Source organism: Chlorocebus sabaeus, chromosome 9 (genome assembly GCF_047675955.1).
Source record: "Chlorocebus sabaeus isolate Y175 chromosome 9, mChlSab1.0.hap1, whole genome shotgun sequence".
Lineage (NCBI taxonomy): Eukaryota > Metazoa > Chordata > Mammalia > Primates > Cercopithecidae > Chlorocebus > Chlorocebus sabaeus.
The window spans coordinates 26,972,098-26,990,764 of record NC_132912.1 but is presented as its reverse complement, the minus strand read 5'-3'; the positions used below and the strand labels follow the sequence as shown (position 1 = coordinate 26,990,764).

General features: G+C 38.4%; 1 protein-coding gene across 9 annotated transcripts in view; it reads left to right on the top strand.

Annotated features, from left to right (window-relative positions):
* The window catches only part of ANKRD26 (ankyrin repeat domain containing 26), a 98,718-nt gene that overhangs the window by 4,021 nt on the left and 76,030 nt on the right, over positions 1-18,667 (top strand). For 7 of the 9 annotated variants that reach the window (XM_008002609.3, XM_008002608.3, XM_073018811.1 and 4 more), the window contains 8 exons: positions 1,286-1,400; positions 1,563-1,736; positions 2,578-2,684; positions 5,722-5,792; positions 11,576-11,606; positions 15,263-15,335; positions 16,734-16,794; positions 16,887-17,089. In XM_008002609.3, the coding sequence (XP_008000800.3) occupies positions 1,286-1,400; positions 1,563-1,736; positions 2,578-2,684; positions 5,722-5,792; positions 11,576-11,606; positions 15,263-15,335; positions 16,734-16,794; positions 16,887-17,089 (835 nt within the window). Of the gene's footprint in view, positions 1-1,285; positions 1,401-1,562; positions 1,737-2,577; positions 2,685-5,721; positions 5,793-11,575; positions 11,607-13,485; positions 13,778-15,262; positions 15,336-16,733; positions 16,795-16,886; positions 17,090-18,667 lie in introns of those variants that run through there. The other 2 variants (XM_073018809.1, XM_073018813.1) reach the window with 2 other exon arrangements.

The window sequence follows — 18,667 nt, the reverse complement described above, 5'->3', positions numbered from 1 at the left end:
AATTACAAGTGGCATTCCAATGTCAGAGATGTTGAAATGTGAGAAAATGAGCATCTTAGAATCACTGAAATAGAGTGTTATCTCTAATTTTATTTATTTATTTTTTTTGTAGACAGGGTCTCTCTCTGTTGCCCAGGCTAGAGTATAGTGGCATGATCACAGCTCACTGCAGCCTCAACCTCCTGGGCTCAAGCGATTCTTTGGCCTTACCCTCCTGAGTAGCTGGGACCACAGGTGTAGACCATCATGCCTGGCTACTTTTTAAATTTTATTGTAGAGATGGGGTCTCACTGTGTTGCCCAGGCTGGTCTCAAACTCTTGGACTCAAGCAGTCATCCTACCTCAGCCTCCCAAAGTTCTGGGATTCAGGCATAAGCCACCATGCCTGGCTTTATCTCTGGTCTTTAAAACATACTGTCAACTAGGTATAATTGTATCATTTCATTTAATTAAACATTTTTGTTAAACAGTAGTAATGGTAATTATATCTAATAATTATTGAGCTCTTATTTGTGCTACAAACTGTTCTAAACATTTTGCATAGATTCTCATTTAAGCATCCCAGTGGTGTCCTATGAGATAGCTATTATTTTGATCCCCATTTTATTGATGAGGAAACTGAGGCACTTACTAAGCCGTAATGAGTAAATGACAGAGCTTAAAGTAGGATTCAACCCCGAGTTGAACTGAATCCAAAGGTCAAGCCTTTTCTATTCAAATAGGTTGCTCTTTCATTAATGTGGTGAGTAGTAAGAGCTAATCAGTATTGTACTTTTTTCAGAAGAAAATTAAATACTTGTTTTGAAGGCAGAGGATTAACATGTGTATTAGTCTGTTCTCATGCTACTAATAAAACCATACCCTTTATTATATGGGTAATTTATGAAGGAAAGAGGTTTAATTAACTCACAGTTCAGCCTGGTTGGGGAGGCCTCAGGAAACTTACCATCATGGCGGAAGGAGAAGCAAGCATGTCCTTAACATGGTGTCAGCAAGGAGAAGTGCCAAGCAAAAGGGGGAAAAGCCCCTTGTGAAACCGTCAGATATTGTGAAACCTCACTATCACAAGAGCAGCAGCACAGGGGAACCACCCCCCCATGATTCAGTTACCTCCCACTGAGTCCCCCTCACCACACGTAGGGATCATGGGAACTGCAATTTAGGATTTGGTTGGGGACACAGCCAAACTGTATCAACATGCTATTTAATGTTTATGGTTTTATGAATCATTGTATGTTTTGAGACAGTGCACTACAGTTTATAAAAAGTCCTGTTACTCTCATAGGACGGCTCTACATTTGGCCTGTGCCAATGGTCATCCAGAAGTAGTAACTCTCCTGGTGGACAGAAAATGCCAGCTCAATGTCTGTGACAACGAAAACAGGACAGCTCTGATGAAGGTATATAGTAGCCAGCTCTTTCAGCATGAGATGGATTTGACTTAAATACATAGAATGAAAATGAATTTATCTCATTAAAATATAACTAACTGGTGAAACCTGTGGTGTGTTTATTTTGCATTCCTAGAATTTATGATCTGTTTCTTGGTCTAATACTGGCAGGCTGTACAATGCCAGGAAGAGGAATGTGCAACTATTCTACTAGAACATGGTGCTGATCCAAATCTTGCCGATGTCCATGGCAACACTGCTCTCCACTATGCTGTCTATAATGAGGACATACCAGTAGCAACAAAGCTGCTTTTGTATGATGCAAATATTGAAGCAAAAAACAAGGTATAGATCAACCAACTTTATTTTTACAATATTTGAAATGCATTTGTTTCAACAGCAACATATGTGAGGGTTAGTTTTCCATATTTGGAAGCGCAAGCATTCCCTGAATGAAAGTATTTTAAAATAACTTGTCTAAGATTTTACTTTAAATGTTTATACTTATTAGGCAGTGCACCTTTTTTTATGCATTTATTGTAAATACTTGTGAAAACACAATTTGTTACAGGCAAATCTTTTTTTGTTTGTTTGTTTGTTTGTTTGTTTTTGAGACAGAGTCTTGCTCTGTCTCCCAGGCTGAAGTGCAAAGGCACGATCTTGGCTCATTGCAACCTCTGCCTCTGCCTCCTGGGTTCAAGCAATTCTCCTGCCTCAGCTTCCCGAGTAGCTGGGATTACAGGCACCCACCACCATGCCTGGCTAATTTTTGTATTTTTAGTAGAGATGGGGTTTTGCCATGTTGGCCAGGCTGGTCTCGAACTCCTGACCTCAGGTGATCCGCCCACCTCGACCTCCCAAAGTGCTGGTATTACAGGCGTGAGCCACTGTGCCCAGCCTAGAAACTCTTGGTTTTGATGGGAAACAATACAGTAAATACAATATGCCATGCCAAATGGTGTGATAGAAGCAAATATTCTTAGAACCGGTAAACGTTTGAAGTGAGTTTTGGAGATGACTGGAGTTCATGTGGTGAGGCAGAGGAGGGGTGTTTCAAGGGAAGCAAGTGTTTTTTATTTGTTTTCTATTTTATATGTTTCAATTCATAGGATCTGACATAGGGTTTTCAGTTCAGCCAAGAAATATGTCATTTTATGCATTTTAAATTGTTTTTGCTGTCTCACAGGATGACCTCACACCACTTCTACTTGCAGTAAATGAAAAAAAGCAGCAAATGGTGGAATTTTTAATAAAGAAAAAAGCAAATGTAAATGCAGCGGATAAGTTGGAAAGGTACAGTAGCTGGTTTTGTTTTGTTTTTTTAAACCTGTGTGTTTAAAAGGTTTTTTAGATCTGCGTTTTGCATGTTACAGATTTTTTAAACCTGCTGGTTGTTCTTGAGGGGCAACAGTGATTCTGTTGCTGTTTCTCACTCAAGTCAGAAATACTAATAAGAAGGTTAACGTAATAATGGGGATATAGTGACAAATAGCAACACAAATCAGGTAGAAAAGCAGTTGCTTGGATTGGGCAATATAAAAGGCTATACAGTAGGATTCCTCTTCTCATAATATTGACTGATGTTTATTATTTGTAAACCCATGTTTTTGGCCATGTGATCTGTTAGCTAAAGAGGTTTCTTACCAGTTCTATAAGTTTTATAAAATGTAGACTTTAACTTTTAGTTTACTTTTTTTTTTTATTTTTGACATGTAGTCTCCCTCTGTCACCCAGGCTGGAGTGCAGTGGCGCAGTCTAGGCTCACTGCAACCTCCGCCTCCCAGGTTCAAGCGATTCTCATGTCTCAACCTCCTGAGTAACTGGGATTACAGGCATGCACCACCGCGCCTGGCTAATTTTCGTTTTTTTTTTTTTTTTTCAGTTGAGACAGGGTTTCACGATGTTAGTCAGGCTGGTCTTGAACTCCTGACCTCGTGATCCGCCCGCCTTGGCCTCCCAAAGTGTTGGGATTACAGGTGTAAGCTACTGCGCCCAGCAACTTTTTAACTCAATATTGAACTTCTTAACCCGTTTATGGTGATGTTCTAACCTCTGTTGATGCGCTTTTCCTTCAGAAATGCTGTATTAAACATCAATAGCAGTTTGAAATCATTTTTTTGGGTGCCTCTTGGCTTTAAGTTGCTGTGTTCTTTGAAGAATACTTAGGTTATCCCTAGGTGACTGTTGATTGCTATTACCAGATACTATAGTTTCATTATTTTTTTCCTTTTCTGTTTTTAGTATATTTTGATGTTTTTATTTTTAATTGGTATGGGCAAAGGGAAGAAAGACAGTTTTAATTGGATAAACTTTTCCTTTATTGAAGACAAGCCATAGATGGATGATAAAGAGAAAAGAGGCTTTAAATTCACACAAGAGTGGATTTAATTCCTTGCTTTCCCACTTGTTAAGTGTGTAAGCTTGGGGAACTTACTTATCACCAAATGTTTTCTGATATGAAAAGGGAGATACTAAATATATCTCAAGGTGGTTGTATTTAAGTAAGATTATATAGCATTTAATTCGGTGCCTAGCCCACGCTTATTGGCATCATTAGCTGAAACTACTGTGACTCCTATTATTACCATTATTGTTATTATTATTTGAGACAAAGTCTGGCTTTGTCACCCAGGCTGGAGTGCAGTGGTGCCATCTTGGCTCACTGCAACGTCCACCTCTCAGGCTCAAGCATTCCTCCTGCCTCAGTCTCCCGACTAGCTGGGACTATAGGCATGTGCCACCACACCCAGCTAAGTTTTGCATTTTTTGTAGAGGTGGGATTTCGCCATATTACCCAGGCTGGCCTTGAACTCCTGGGCTGTAGTTATCTACCCGTCTCGGCCTCCCGAAGTGCTTGGATTATAGGCATGAGCTGCCGCACCTGGCCACCATTATTAGTAATATTGTTTTAAGCCTGCAGGTGGCTCTTACCTGACCCTTAGCTGACTTTCAGTTGTAATATATTATATCACACTGGAGAAGAAATGGAGAATTCTTCATTTAAATCTTTGCCTACTTTAGATAAGTAAACTCAGCATAGGTTTTTGCCATCAAAGGACTTCTATATAATACCCCGGTGAGACAAGAGGCCTCTTTTTTGTCCCTTCCTTTTAGCCTTGGTGGTAATTTACAAAGATGAGCACGCAAGATGCTTATGTCTGTTAGTAGATGTAGTTAATTCTACACAGACAGGCAAGATACTAAATTGGTAAAGTATATCAAATTATCTGTGTACATAACTTTATTAAAGTTCCTGGGATGAAATTATATCCTTATTTTATTTATTTTTATTTATCTTTTCTGCCCTTGCTGTGATCAGTTAGTTCAGTAATAAGGGACAATTCTGTTATCTAGTTTAATGAGATGCTATATTTATAAGTGAATTCAGTTACAAATTATGAAATTTACTGAGATTGGAAACCACAAAGAATAGAATAACTAATAACCAAAATTAGGACTTAGTAATATTTTCTGAAAGTGGTAACATTTGAATATTAGAACCTTTGGAGAAATGTTTAATTGGGTTTTGTTTGGGATTCCAAAATAGTTTCAGCAAGAAAATTCAGGAACAAATTATTCCATTTCTTTACTATTTCTCTGAGCATTTAAAAAGTGTTATCTTGTTAAATCTTTATAACTGTAGTGAAATAAGGCAGTAAAATCCTTATTTTTTAGAAGATGTTGCGCCTAAGAGAAACATCTTGTCCAAAAACAAATAGCTGTTGGTTACAGAGCTAGGACTTCTTCTGGGTTCAGAACACTTTCCATTATGTCAAGGTAACTCTAGTTAATTTGCTGAGCTATACTGCCCTTACTTCATAACTATTTCACCTTACTGTTTTTCTTCTTTAATTTGAAGCTTAATAAGAAGTTTGGGCCAGGTACAGTGGCTCACGCCTGTAATCCCAGCACTTTGGGAGGCCGAGGCAGGCGAATCACGAGGTCAGGAGTTCAAGACTAGCCTGTCTAACATGGTGAAACCCTGTCTCTACTAAAAATACAAAAAATTAGCTGAACTTAGTGACGGGCGCCTGTAATCCCAGTTACTCGGGAGGCTGAGGCAGGAGAATCACTTGAACCTAGGAGGCGGAGGTTGCAGTAAGCCGAGATCATACCACTGCATTCCCGCCTGAGCAGCAGAGTAAGACTCTGTCTCAAAAAAAAAAAAAGAAAGTTTTTAGAGCTTACATATTTGAAGTGTATGTGATAATTAAAGTTCTGCTATTAGCTCTGATATTGACTGAAATACTCTAAGATTTTGAGATATTTGGTAAATTTTTTTTGTATCAGTATTAAAATAATTTTATATATTACATTTTTCTATACATAGCAGTCACCAACTAATTTCAGAATATAAAGAAGAAAGGATACCTAAAAATTCTTCTCAAAATAGTAATTCAGGTAAGACTTCCGATAGTGAATTACTCTTGGTAAATACCATGGATAAAAAAAGTAGAAATAAGGAAGTGTTGATCACAGAAAAGCAGTTAAAAAAAATCAGTGTATAAGGTATATGTGTATTTTTTCTTAATTTCTCTTAGTAATCTAGAATTCAGAATTATTTAAGAAGTTACTTGTAGTTATTTATTATGTCAAACGGTACTACCTGAAAAAAATTCATTTACTTAGTTATCATTTCTAAATTCCTATATGAAATTTTTGTATAAATAGGAAAAAAGGTTTTTAAGTTAGTATGTTGTGTATTTCCTTTATAATCACATTGTAATGAACTAGACTTGTTATAAAAAAATGGATATTCTATTTAATTTTTATAATAAATGGTTTGTGTTTATTAAATGAATATTAATTACAGTTGACCCTTGAGCAATGTGCATGTTAGGACTGGTGATCCCTGTGCAGCTGAAAATCTGCATTAACTTTCGACTCCCCCCAAAACTTAACTACTAATTGCCTACTGTTGACTGCAAGCCTTATGATAATATAGTCAATTAACATGTATTACATATATGTATTATATAATGTATTATAGTAAAGTAAGCTACAAGAAAGAAATTATGATTAAGAAAATCATTAAAGAAAAAAATGTATTTACTACTCATTGAGTGGAAGTTGATTATCATAGAGGTCTTCATCCTGCTTGTCAACATGTTGAGTAGACTGAGAAGTAGGAGGAAGAGGAGAGGTTGGTCCTGCTGTCTTGGGGTGGCAGAGGTGAAGAAGTCCACATATAGGTGGACTTGTGCAGTTCAAACCTGTATTGTTCACGTGTCATTACATAGTGATTTGTGTCACTAAAAATTAACTATCTTTAAAAGTGGGAACTCAACAGTATCTTTCTGGTACCATAAACAAATGGCAGTAAGAACTGCAGAACTTAGCCAGTTTGCACCAATACCAATAGGAAATTATTTTTTAAAGATACTGAATACAGAAGTCAGAAAAGCAATTGCTTGTTGAGAAGCACAAGTCATATTACTTATTCTTAAACCAACAAAATCTCATTATTACTGATTTTATTCAACCTAAGTTGAAATAGGATGCTTCTGGCCAGGTGCGGTGGCTCACGCCTATAATCCCAGCACTTTCAGAGACCTAGGCAGGCGGATTATGAGGTCAGGAGTTCAAGACCAGCCTGGCCAATATGGTGAAACCTTGTCTCTACTAAAAATACAAAACTTAGCTGGGTGTGGTGACACGCACCTGTAATCCCAGCTACTCAGGAGGCGGAGGCAGGAGAATGGCTTGAACCGGGAGGCGGAGGTTACAGTGAGCCAAGATTGCGTCACTGCACTCCAGCCTGGGTGACAGAATGAGACTCCATCTCAAAAAAAAAAAAAAAAAAAGGTGTGTTCTTCTGTCTGCTGGATAATTGTGATGATAACAGTAATTTTATTAGAACAAAACACTCTGTTATCATTAGCCAAAAGATTATCATGATGAATATTCAAATATCTCAACTCTGGGCTCAACGAATTATAATGAAAGTACAAAAATATCCAATGGGAGACTCTTAAAAAAAAAAAAAGTACAGAAATTTTTTTTTTTCTTTTTTTTTTCAAAATGGAGTTTCACTCTTGTTGCCCAGGCTGGAGTACAATGGTGCGATCTCGGCTCACTGCAGCCTCCGCCTCCCAGGTTCAAACGGTTCTCCTGCCTCAGCCTCAACCTCCCAAGTAGCTGAGATTACAGGCACCTGCCGCCACACCCGGCCAATTTTTGTATTTTTAGTAGAGACGCAGTTTCACCATGTTGGCCAGGTTGGTCTCGAACTCCTGACCTCAGGTGATCTGCCCACCTTGGCCTCCCAAAGTGTTGGGATTATAGGCTTGAGCTACTGCGCCCGGTCAGAAATGTTTCAACATGACAAAAATGCTACTATGCTACCTGGATGTGACATTGAATGCACTGTATAATCTGAACTGCATGAAGACACATTTAATTTAGTACATATTTATCAAAGAACTTTTATAGGTTAGGTTTTGCAAGTTGCAAGAAACATGACTATGGAACAGATATAGTTTTGGTCTTTAAAGTTTTCATAATAGAATAGAGCTGTTCCTATTTCATTTGTGGTTTTTCAATGAAAACATTGTAATTGATTTCTATAATTGTTTACTTAGCAAATAACTGTCAAGTATCTTTTAGGTACTAAGCATTTTTCTAATGTTACAGAATGCAAGCATTTTATTTCTTTTTTTCTTTTTTCTTTTTTTTTTTTTTGAGACGTAGTTTTGCTCTTGTTGCCCAGGCTGGAGTGCAGTGGTGTGATCTTGGCTTGGCTCACTGCAACCTCCGCCTCCCAGGTTCAAGCGATTCTCCTGCCTCAGCCTCTCAGGTAGCTGGGATTACAGGCATGTACCACCACACCCGGCTAATTTTATATTTTTAGTAGAGATAGGGTTTCACCAAGTTGGTCAGGCTGGTCTCGAACTCCTGATCTCAGGTGATCCACCCATCTTGGCCTCCCAAAATGCTGGGATTATAGGTGTAAGCCACCATGCCCAACTTCTTTTTTTTTTTTTTTTTCAAATCCACATCAGCTAACCACAAAATACAAACATTTAAAAAATAGAGTCAGGTGCTTATTATGATCATTGTAATTTTTATTGTTTACTACTTTATTCAGTGCTTTTTGTGTGCCAGATGCCCTCTGGGAGCTTCTAATTATCATTTATTCTGTATTTATTATTTATTATTATGTGCCAGACACTTTATGGTAAAGAATTAAAGTTTTAAAACAGTGGGTGGGATATAAGGTAAGCATGCAGAGTGTGTGGAAGTTTGCCAGGTACAAAGTCAGAAGAATGATCCTTAGCAGAAGGAACAGCTGACAAGATTCCATGTTTGGCAGAAGGAACAGCAAATCTAAAGCTAAGACACTTGAGTGAACTTCACAGGGTTTATGGGTGTTCAGTTTTGCTAGTGCAAAAAGTGTAATGTAGAAGTGGTTGGGAATGTGGTGAATACCTAGCTAAGGCAAACTTACGAAAGACTTTTTTAATAGTTCAGCATAGATCTTAGCCTGTAGGCCATGGGAAATTTATCCGTTAAAATGCTTTTGGCTGCAAATAATGGGTGACCTAACTAGAAGTGCTAAAATAATAAGAACCATAGTTGTTTTGGTGGTTCAGTGATGTCATTGGATCCCACTTGTTGTCCCTCTTTTAGCTGTGCCCTTGGCAGTGTTTTTGTTCATATCTCCCTTCATGGTTGGCTAAGTAGCAGCAGCTCCAAACATCATGTTCTCACAAAAGTATAGATCTAACAGCTAGAAGGACTGCTTTTCTTTATGTTTCTTTCTTTTTTTTTTTTTTTTTTAAAAAGATGGAGTCTTGCTCTGTCACCCAGGCTGGAGTGCAGTGGTGCGATCTTTGCTCACTGCAAGCTCCACCTCCCGGGTTCACGCCATTCTCCTGCCTCAGCCTCCCGAGTAGCTGGGACCACAGGCGCCTGCCACCACACCCGGCTAATTTTTTGTATTTTTAGTAGAGACAGGGTTTCACCATGTTAGCCAGGATGGTCTCGATCTCCTGACCTCGTGATCCACCCGCCTCGGCCTCCCAAAGTGCTGGGATTACAGGCGGGAGCCACCATGCCCAGCCCATGTTTCTTTTAAATAGGAAGAAAACTCAGAAGCTTGCAGTGAACTTCCTATTTTATTTTATTTTTTTCAAGACAGTGTCTCACTCTGTCACCCAGGCTGTAGTACAGTGGCGCAATCACAGCTCACTGCAGCCTTGACTACCGGGCTCAGGTGATCCTCCCACCTCAGCCTCCTGGATACCTGGGACTATAGGTGCGCACCATCACACCTGGCTGATTTTTTATAGAGATGTTTCATCACGTTGCCCAGACTTGTGTCAAACTCCTGAGCTCAAGCCATCTGCCTGCTTTAGTCTCCCCAAGTGCTGGGATTACAGGCATGAGCCACCATTCCCGGCCTCCTATCACATTTTATTAGCTGGTTACATCACATGCTCATTTTTAAACCAGTCACTGGGAAAGCAAATGTAATTACTGTAATTAGCTTAAAATAATCATTTCTCTTTTGGAGCTGGGGAGGGTATTGGGATGCTAAATATCCAGGTAGACTTGTGTTTTTCCAGCAAGAAAGATTAAAGAATGGCTATTGGATAGGGAGTCAGCAATGTTTGCTGCGGGGATTCTTTGGAGAATTTTAAGCATGGGAATCACAAGATTAGATCTGAGTAGTAGGGCATTCTGGCTATGGTGTAAAGCAGGGATTGGCAGCTTTTCTGTAAAGGGCCAGACAGAAGCTATTTTAGGCCATGTAGTCTTTTTTTTTTTTTTTTTTTTTTTTTTTTTTTAGTTGGAGTTTCGCTCTTGTTGCCCAGGCTGGAGTGCAATGGCGTGATCTTGGCTCACTGCAACCTCTGCCTTCTGGGTTCAAGCGATTCTCCTGCCTAAGCCTCCTGAGTAGCTGGGATTACAGGTGCATGCCACCATGCCTGGCTAATTTTTGTATTTTTAGTAGAAATGGGTTTTCTCCATGTTGGGCAGGCTGGTCTTGAACTCCTGGCCTCATGATCTGCCTGCCTCGGCCTCCCAAAGTGCTGGGATTACAGGTGTGAGCCACTGCGCCCGGCCTAGGCCATGTAGTCTTTGTCATAGGTATGCAACCCTGCGATTGTAAGGTGAAAGCAGTCATAGATAATATGTAAGTTAATAACATGACTGTGCTTTAGTAAACCTTTATTTACAAAACCATATGGCTGGCTGGATTTGGCTCGTGGCCTCTAGTTTGCTGGTCCTTCATATATACAAGATAGATGGAAGGTAAGCACGTAAAGAGATTGGGAAACAAAGGAAGCTTTTGCAGCAGTCAAAGCCTTAATTTCCTTGTCACTAATCTTTGGACTGGTGTTCATCCATTATGAGGTTTTCACCATCCATAGTGAAATACATACAGTTAGGAAGCTCAGTTTATTTATTTTATTTTATTTTATTTATTCTTTTAGAGATGAAGTCTCACTATGTTAGGCCAGGCTGGTCTCAAACTCCTGGCCTCAAGTGATCCTCCTGCCTTGGCCTCCCAAAGTGCTGGGATTATATGCATGAGGCACCATACCTGGCCAGTTTATTCATTTTAAAATGTTGGTCTTTTTCTTCATATTATGACTTTTTAATTAGTTTTGCTTAGATTTTTTTTTTTTTTTTTCGTTTAAGAAATAACATTTAAAGTGCATGGGTTTTTTTTTTTTTTTCTTTTTTCTTTGTGAAAGCCATCAGTTCAGAGTCCATGTTTAACTAGGAAATATAAACATATTAAGTAAATACTATATTAAGTAAATAACACTTTAAGTAAATGTGTTTATATTTCCGGGGGTAGTGGAAATGTAAGGCAGAGGCAGAAAAGCGGTACAGTTAAAAGGATTTAGTGATTATTGAGTGTAAAAAGTTAGGGGGCAGAGACGAGTCTCAGATGATTCGTAGGTTTCCAGGTTGTGCACAGGCATTTAAACTGGACACCAGGAGTAGGAAATTGTCAGGTGAGTAGAGAAGACTGGCAGATCTTCAGGGAAGATTAACTTTTTTCTATAATGTGAGTTTAATGGAATATTTATGTAGGGTATTAATTCTATTATAGTCTCCAGATATGGTCCCAGAGGGATGCTTTGTAACAAAGCATCAATCTTATGCTTTAAATTATATATATTTTTCTATTGTTGATTTAAAATGTGTTTTACTTTTCTCTTTAATAGTGGATGAGAGCTCTGAAGACTCCTTAAGCAGGTAGTATTTTGCAGATTTTTAAAAATATATTTAAAGGAATACAGAGAAAAGAAACTGTCTGTTGAGTGCTCTACTCTGGGCTAGACACCATATTGTGTGCTTCTCCATATAGTCATCCCAACAGCTTTGCAAAGCATCTGTGCTATTATAACGCAACTGTGTGGTTCAGAGAGGTTGATTAATTGGCCCATGACATCACAGTTAGCAAGCAACCGACCCATGATTTGACTCAGCCTGCTTGGCTCCCAAATCCCTTCTCTTGCCCCTCAACATAGTTTGATAGAGACCTATGCAGCACTGGATCAAGGTACAGGTCCAGATCAGATCAGTTCAGAGACCTTCATTTAGTTATGTGTTAACTCTCAGAGTTTTTCTTAGGAGCCTGGTTAATCCAACAATTTGTCCTAATAATGTTTGATAATTGCAGTGGTAACTACTTTGATTTTATCATCAAATGTTTTAGGCCAGATCTCACTTAGCTGTGGCCACAGGGCCATACATTTTACATAAGCAGACCACGCAAGTCCTAGGAAGGAATTATTTTATTGTAAGTGAAGGCTATCTACCTGTAGACCATATTGTGTTAATTGTATTTAGCATGTAGTTAGAGGATATTTCAGATTTATTTCTCTACCTACTGACTTCCCAGTTTGGTTTTCCCTTTAGGCTAGTACTCCAGCTCCATCTGAGTTGCTAGAAAGGATATGATTTTGTTTCTCTCTTTTTTTTTTTAAATAACTGCATAGGGCCAGGCCTGGTGGCTCACGCCTGTAATCCCTGCACTTTGGGAGGCTGAGGCGGGCAGATAACAAGGTCAGGAGATCGAGACCAGCCTGGCTAACATGGTGAAATCCCGTCTCTACTAAAAATACAAAAAATTAGCTGGGCGTGGTGGCACGCGCCTGTTGTCCCAGCTACTCAGGAGGCTGAGACAGGAGAATCGCTTGAACCTGGGAGGCAGAGGTTACAGTGAGCCAAGATTGTACCACTGCACTCCAGCCTTGGTGACCGCGCGGGACTGCATCTCAAAAAAAACAACAAAAAAAAATCAAACAAAAAAAAAACCAAACAAAAAAACTGCATAGTATTCTATGGTATATTTATACCACATATTCTTTATCCAGCCAACTGTGTTCTATTATTTTTTTCCATTTCTGCCAGCTGTATTCCCCATTTTCCTATCAACAGAATCAAAGCACCTAGAATTTCAGGATTTTAAGGAATCAGACTAATCAGAATACTATCTAGTACTTCCATCTGTGTTTAACATTTTGGTCAAATGGTTCAGATGGAGAACCTGAAACTCAGATTAAGGGGATTTATTTGGATATGATATTCGAACTCATTTCAGAGCCTAGTACTCTTCCTTCTTTATCATCCTACAGGTTAATATTTTAATAATAGAAGGGTGAGTGGATCTAGTGAACACAGTGGAAGAAGAAATAATGGAATTAGCAGAGGGAGGCCAAGTTTGAAGAGAAACAATACTGGGTTGGATAGGAACAGGGCTTTTGGAAAAGAGATCAGAATATTGGGGTTTCTGACAAGTTCGATAATGATAAATTATGGGAATGAAGGATACAGGATGTTGGGAATTATCTAGAAAGGCATATTAAAATAGGGGGTTCAGGGGAGTCCTGAACAGATTGTTGCTTTTCTTCTATAATTGGAAGAACCAACAAACTCTCAGGGTTTCTACTGAAAAATGTTAAAATAATATGAGCCACTGGGAAGAGTCTCTACAGCCAATAGGAATGTGCTGTGACTACTTCTGCCTCAACTTATAGAATGATGACTTTGAGCCCCTCAAGTACTTTGGAGCTGGAGGCTGCTGAACTACATAGATCTGTGGCCCAGGGCAGGTGTCCCCTCACCTCTGCCTCTTTTCCCAATTCTCTGATGTCCTTCTCATGGACATGTAGGGTAGGGCAGGCGTAAGATTGGCTGGCAAGTCAGTCATGGAGCTACCCAACTCACGGAGTTGGGTAGTTGGTAACATGCTTGTGCTGGTGGCAGATGACAGAGACTCCATTTAGCTTGTTTTCCAGGAGCAGAGAAAGAGAGAGCTCCTACTCTTGGGCATTTGAGACCATCCTTTCAGGAATTTGTGCTTTCATAGGCTGAAGACTTAAAGGTTGGAGATGCTATGGAGCCCTGCAGAAGAGGGATCTGTAAGTGGGAGCTCATAGGAAGGAAGGTGTTTAGATAGTACTTAGGGAAATGCAGATACAACTACCAGGACTCTTTCTCCAGCAGTCTTTCTCTTTGGGTATCTGAGTGCCTATAAATATTTTTTAAGGGCTTGCTAGTTTAAGGCAGGACCTCTATAGGGAAAATAATTGGATTTTATAACTTTTAATGTTTTAGTATTTCTGGTGTGAGTAGTCCCAACAACAGCATATACATTTGTGTTTTGACTTTTGCCCATCTAGCTTTCAAACATTTCAGACATTTCAAGGGACTCCCTATACTGTTTTAGGGTGAAGGGAAACAGTGAGGCCTTAAGTGGTTTTCATGTCGAAGAACCAAGACTGCCATTTTTGAGTGACACAGATTAGTCTTTGAACTGGAGATAGATATGTGGAGAAGGGACAGTGTATCTTTCTACCTTGTTTTATTTATTTATTTATTTTATTATTATTATTATTATTATTATTATTGTTGTTGTTGTTTTTTTGAGACAAAGTCTTACACTGTTGCCCAGGCTGGAGTGCAACGGCACGATCTCAGCTCACTGCAACCTCCACTTCCTGGGTTCACACAATTCTCCTGCCTCTGCCTCCCAAGTAGCTGCGACCACAGGTGCACACCACCAAACCTGGCTAATTCTTTGTATTTTTAGTAGAGATGGGGTTTCACTGTCTTGGCCAGACTGGCCGTGAACTCCTGACCTCATGATCTGCCCGCCTTGGCCTCCCAAAGTGCTGGGATTATAGGGATGAGCCACTGCGCCCAGCCTATTTATTTATTTTTATTTTTTGAGACAGTGTATCACCCAGGCTGGAGTGCAGTGGCATGATCTCGGCTCACTGCAGTCTCTGCCTCCCAGGTTCAAGCGATTCTCTTGCCCCAGCCTCCTTAGTAGCTGGGATTACAGGCATGTGCCACCAGGCCTGGTAAATTTTTGTATTTTAGTAGAGACAGGGTTTCGCCATGTTGGCCAGGCTGGTCTCGAACTCCTGGGCTCAAGTTATCTGCCTGCCTCCACCTCCCAAAGTTCTGGGATTACAGGCACGAGCCACCGCATCTGTTTTAGATTATCAGATTTGTGCTGGTTCAGGTAACCAAAGTTAAATCAGCTATTAATTGGATTTTCAGTTCAGCCTTCAGGACAATTTGTGAAGACAAAGTATTCCCAGGCTCTGCCAATGTCTTGGCTGTCACTATTAATTATATAACTAAGGTTGAGTCTTTACTGAATGTTTTATAGTTTCGGAGAGGTAGAGGTAGCAATAGGTAACTAAAATAGTTTTCAAAAACAAGGTCAAATTTTAATTAGATCAAGAAGCATCATTTAATATACAGATAGTTGACCTTTCACCAGGGTTTTGTTTTTTTGGAGGGGGCATCCAGATCGAAAATTGTAAGCTGGTTTTTGTTTTGTTTTGTTTTTTAAGAAATGAATTCACTCATTTATATATATTTTTGTTCTAAAGGCTTTCTGGCAAACCAGGTGTTGATGATTCATGGCCTACCTCAGATGATGAAGACCTCAATTTTGATACTAAGGTAAAGTGCTCTCTCATGAACTTAATTTTCTTACGCTGAATCTAGTTTCGTATAGTATTCTCTTAAAATTTAGCAGTGGTCTACTTATTTTTGTTTTCTGTTTGTAATGGAAAGGTGGTCAGGGGAAGCCATTTTATAGAAATATGGCCAGTTGAAATCTTTTTTTTTTTTTTTTTTTTTACTTTGGTAAATAACAAAGGATTGGTAAATAATTTGAGGGAGTGGAGATTGCAAAAAAATAATATTCTGGAAAATACATAGTGACAGGAAAATTATATTGGGAAAAGTTTTCCTATAATAGAGGAAATATGAAATTTGGTCAAAGTTTATATGGATAAGCATTCCTACTATGATTTTAAAATCTTTTTCCATTTTTCTGTCTCTGTAGTAAAAATGTTACAGCTTTCAGGAAGTATTAGATAATCCTTTTTAACTAATTGGATGACTTAAAATTAAACTCTTTACTACAGAAGTATTTTTTTAAAAACTGGTTGTAAATACTAATCAGTATTATCAGGGGTATTCTATGAACAAAAGCCTGTGTTACAGGTGTGTGTTTCTCCATGTGCCTTATTATACTTAAAGCTTTTCCTTTTCTTCCTTGACTTAAGCTCACACTTGATTGATAGTCATGCCTCTATTTTTTTTCTCCCTACACTTTCATCTTTTAAAAATGATTTATCTCAGCCTAAATGTTTCCTTACAGAATACATTTCTTCAGTATCTGTTTTTCAGTCCATGTCTGTCTCCATTTGCAGCATATTTAGGTGCAACTTTCTATTTAGTAGTTATGTGTGGCTTTTGTTCAGCAATCATCGCCCCACAAGGATTATTTTTGTTTTTTTCTTTCTTGTAAGGAGCTGAATTTATACAATCATTTATTTTTAGCTTTTTGACAGAATAGAAGCAGCCTCTACTATTTGCAATGCCAACCCACTTAAATAAGATACACTAAGAATAAAATGCTCACAGTTTTTATCACAAGAGGTAATTCATGCAAATATAAATCATGCATACACATTTCAGAAAATAATATGTAATTAATTTAAATGTCTTAATGTTTGACTTTTATAATACTCTACCTAGGAATACATTTTCATTCTAGGCTACGGTGGTTAAGAAAATAATTGAATAGATATCATAGCATTTATAAAATAATCAACTAGGGGTAAGGGGAGTAACCTTTGGAGGATATCTGTATCATCTCTCATAATCCTTACCCCATGAGAAGATGTAGTAAATGGCAGAACTGAGGTTTAAATCTACATCTGAGTGACTCCAAAATCTGTGTTCTTTGTGTTAGATCATGTAGTAATTTGCCACTGTCTATTACAGTTATTTGATCAAATTTGATACTTGTTATTTTTAAAGCTTGTTATTCTTATTTTTGTTTTCTAGAATGTCCCAAAACCAAGCTTAGCAAAGCTAATGACTGCTTCTCAGCAATCCAGGAAAAATTGTAAGCTGTTTGAAAACTGATTATTCTTGTGTTATTCACTGATTCTTAATTACAAATATTTTCATTTACTCTTTATTTTGTTTTTACTGTAGTAGAAGCAACATATGGCATTGTGAGAACAGGAAGCAGAACTTTATTTGAGGATAGAGATTCTGATAGTCAAGATGAAGTTGTGGTTGAAAGCCTTCCTACAACATCAGTCAAAGCCCAGGGCTTTTCTCATCCTACCTGTCAATCACCTGACCCTCTTCCAAAACCTTCCCACAAGTCGTTAGCAAACCCTGGTCTTATAAAGGTGAGTTGTTTTTTAAAAAACTTTTTTGCATACCCTTCCCCTGCCCCCACAATCTTCATAATGATGCGTCTATTGAGATGATCATACGGTTTTTGTTTCTAATTCTGTGTATGTGATGAATCACATTTATTGACTTGCATATGTCGAACCATCCCTGCATCCTTGAAATGAAACCCACTTGATCATGGTGAATTATTACTTTGTGATGTGCTGTTGGATTCGGTTTGCTAGTATTTTCTTGAGGATTTTTGTATCTATATTCATCAGAGATACTGGTCTGCAGTTTTCTTTTTTTTGTTGTGTCCTTTTCTAGCTTTGGTATAGTGTGATACTGGCTTCATAGAATGAGTTAGGGAGGATTTCTCCCTTCTCAATCTTTTGGAATAGTTTCAGTAGAATTGTTACCAGTTCTTTTTTGAATGTCTGGTAGAATTTAGCTGTGAATCCGTGTGGCCCTGAGCTTTTTTCTTGTTGGCAGTTTTAAAATTACTGATTCAGTCTCACGCTTATTACTGGTCTGTTCAGGATTTCTCTTTCTTCCTGATTCAAGCTAGAGGAGTTATATGTTTCCAGGAATTTATCTATTTCCTCTAGATTTTCTAGTTTGTGTGCATAGAGATGTTTATAGTAGTCTTGAATGATCTTTTGTATTTCTGTGGTATCAGTTGTAATGTCTCCACATTCATTCTTACTTGAGCTTATTTGTATCGTCTCTCTTTTCTTAGTCAATATAGCTAGTAATCTATCAACTGTGTATCTTTAAAAAAAAATCGCCATGCACGGTGGCTCACTCCTGTAATCCCAGCACTTTGGGAGGCCTAGGCGGGCAGATCACCTGAGGTCAGGAGTTCAAGACCAGCCTGACCAACATGATAAAACTCTGTCTCTACTAAAAATACAAAAAAATTAGCCAAGTGTGGTCTTGGGTGCCTGTAATCCCGGCTTCTTGGGAGGCTGAGGCAGGAGAATCACTTGAACCCAGGAGGTAGCGGTTGTAGTGAGCCAAGATCGTGCCATTGCACTCCAGCCTGGGTGACAAGAGTGAAACTCTGTCTAAAAAAGAAACCAAACAAACGAAAAACAAACTTTTTGTTTCATTGATCTTTTGTATTGTGTTTTTGGTTATAAATACATTTAGCTCTGCTCTGATCTTTGTTACTTCATTTCTTCTGCTAGCTTTGGGTTTGCTTTGTCCTTGTTTCTCTAATTTCCTGAGGTGGGATGTTAGTACTGATTTGCTATAACAGGTTTTGATAATTTGTAGCACTGTTACTTATTTCAAAACATTTTAAAATTTCCTTCTTGATTTTATTACTAATTCCGAAATCAGGAGCAGATCATTAAATTAAATGGAAATTACCATATGTTTGTATAATTTTGAGAGTTCCTTTTGGAATTGATTTCTATGTATTCTGCTGTGGTCTGAGAAGATACTTCATATGATTTCAGTTTTTTAAAATTTATTAAGACTTGTTGTGTGGCCTGTCATATGGTCTGTCTTGGAGAACGTTCCATGTGCTTATTAAAAAATGTCTATTCTGCAGTTCTCGGGTAGAATGTTTGGTAAATATCTGTTAG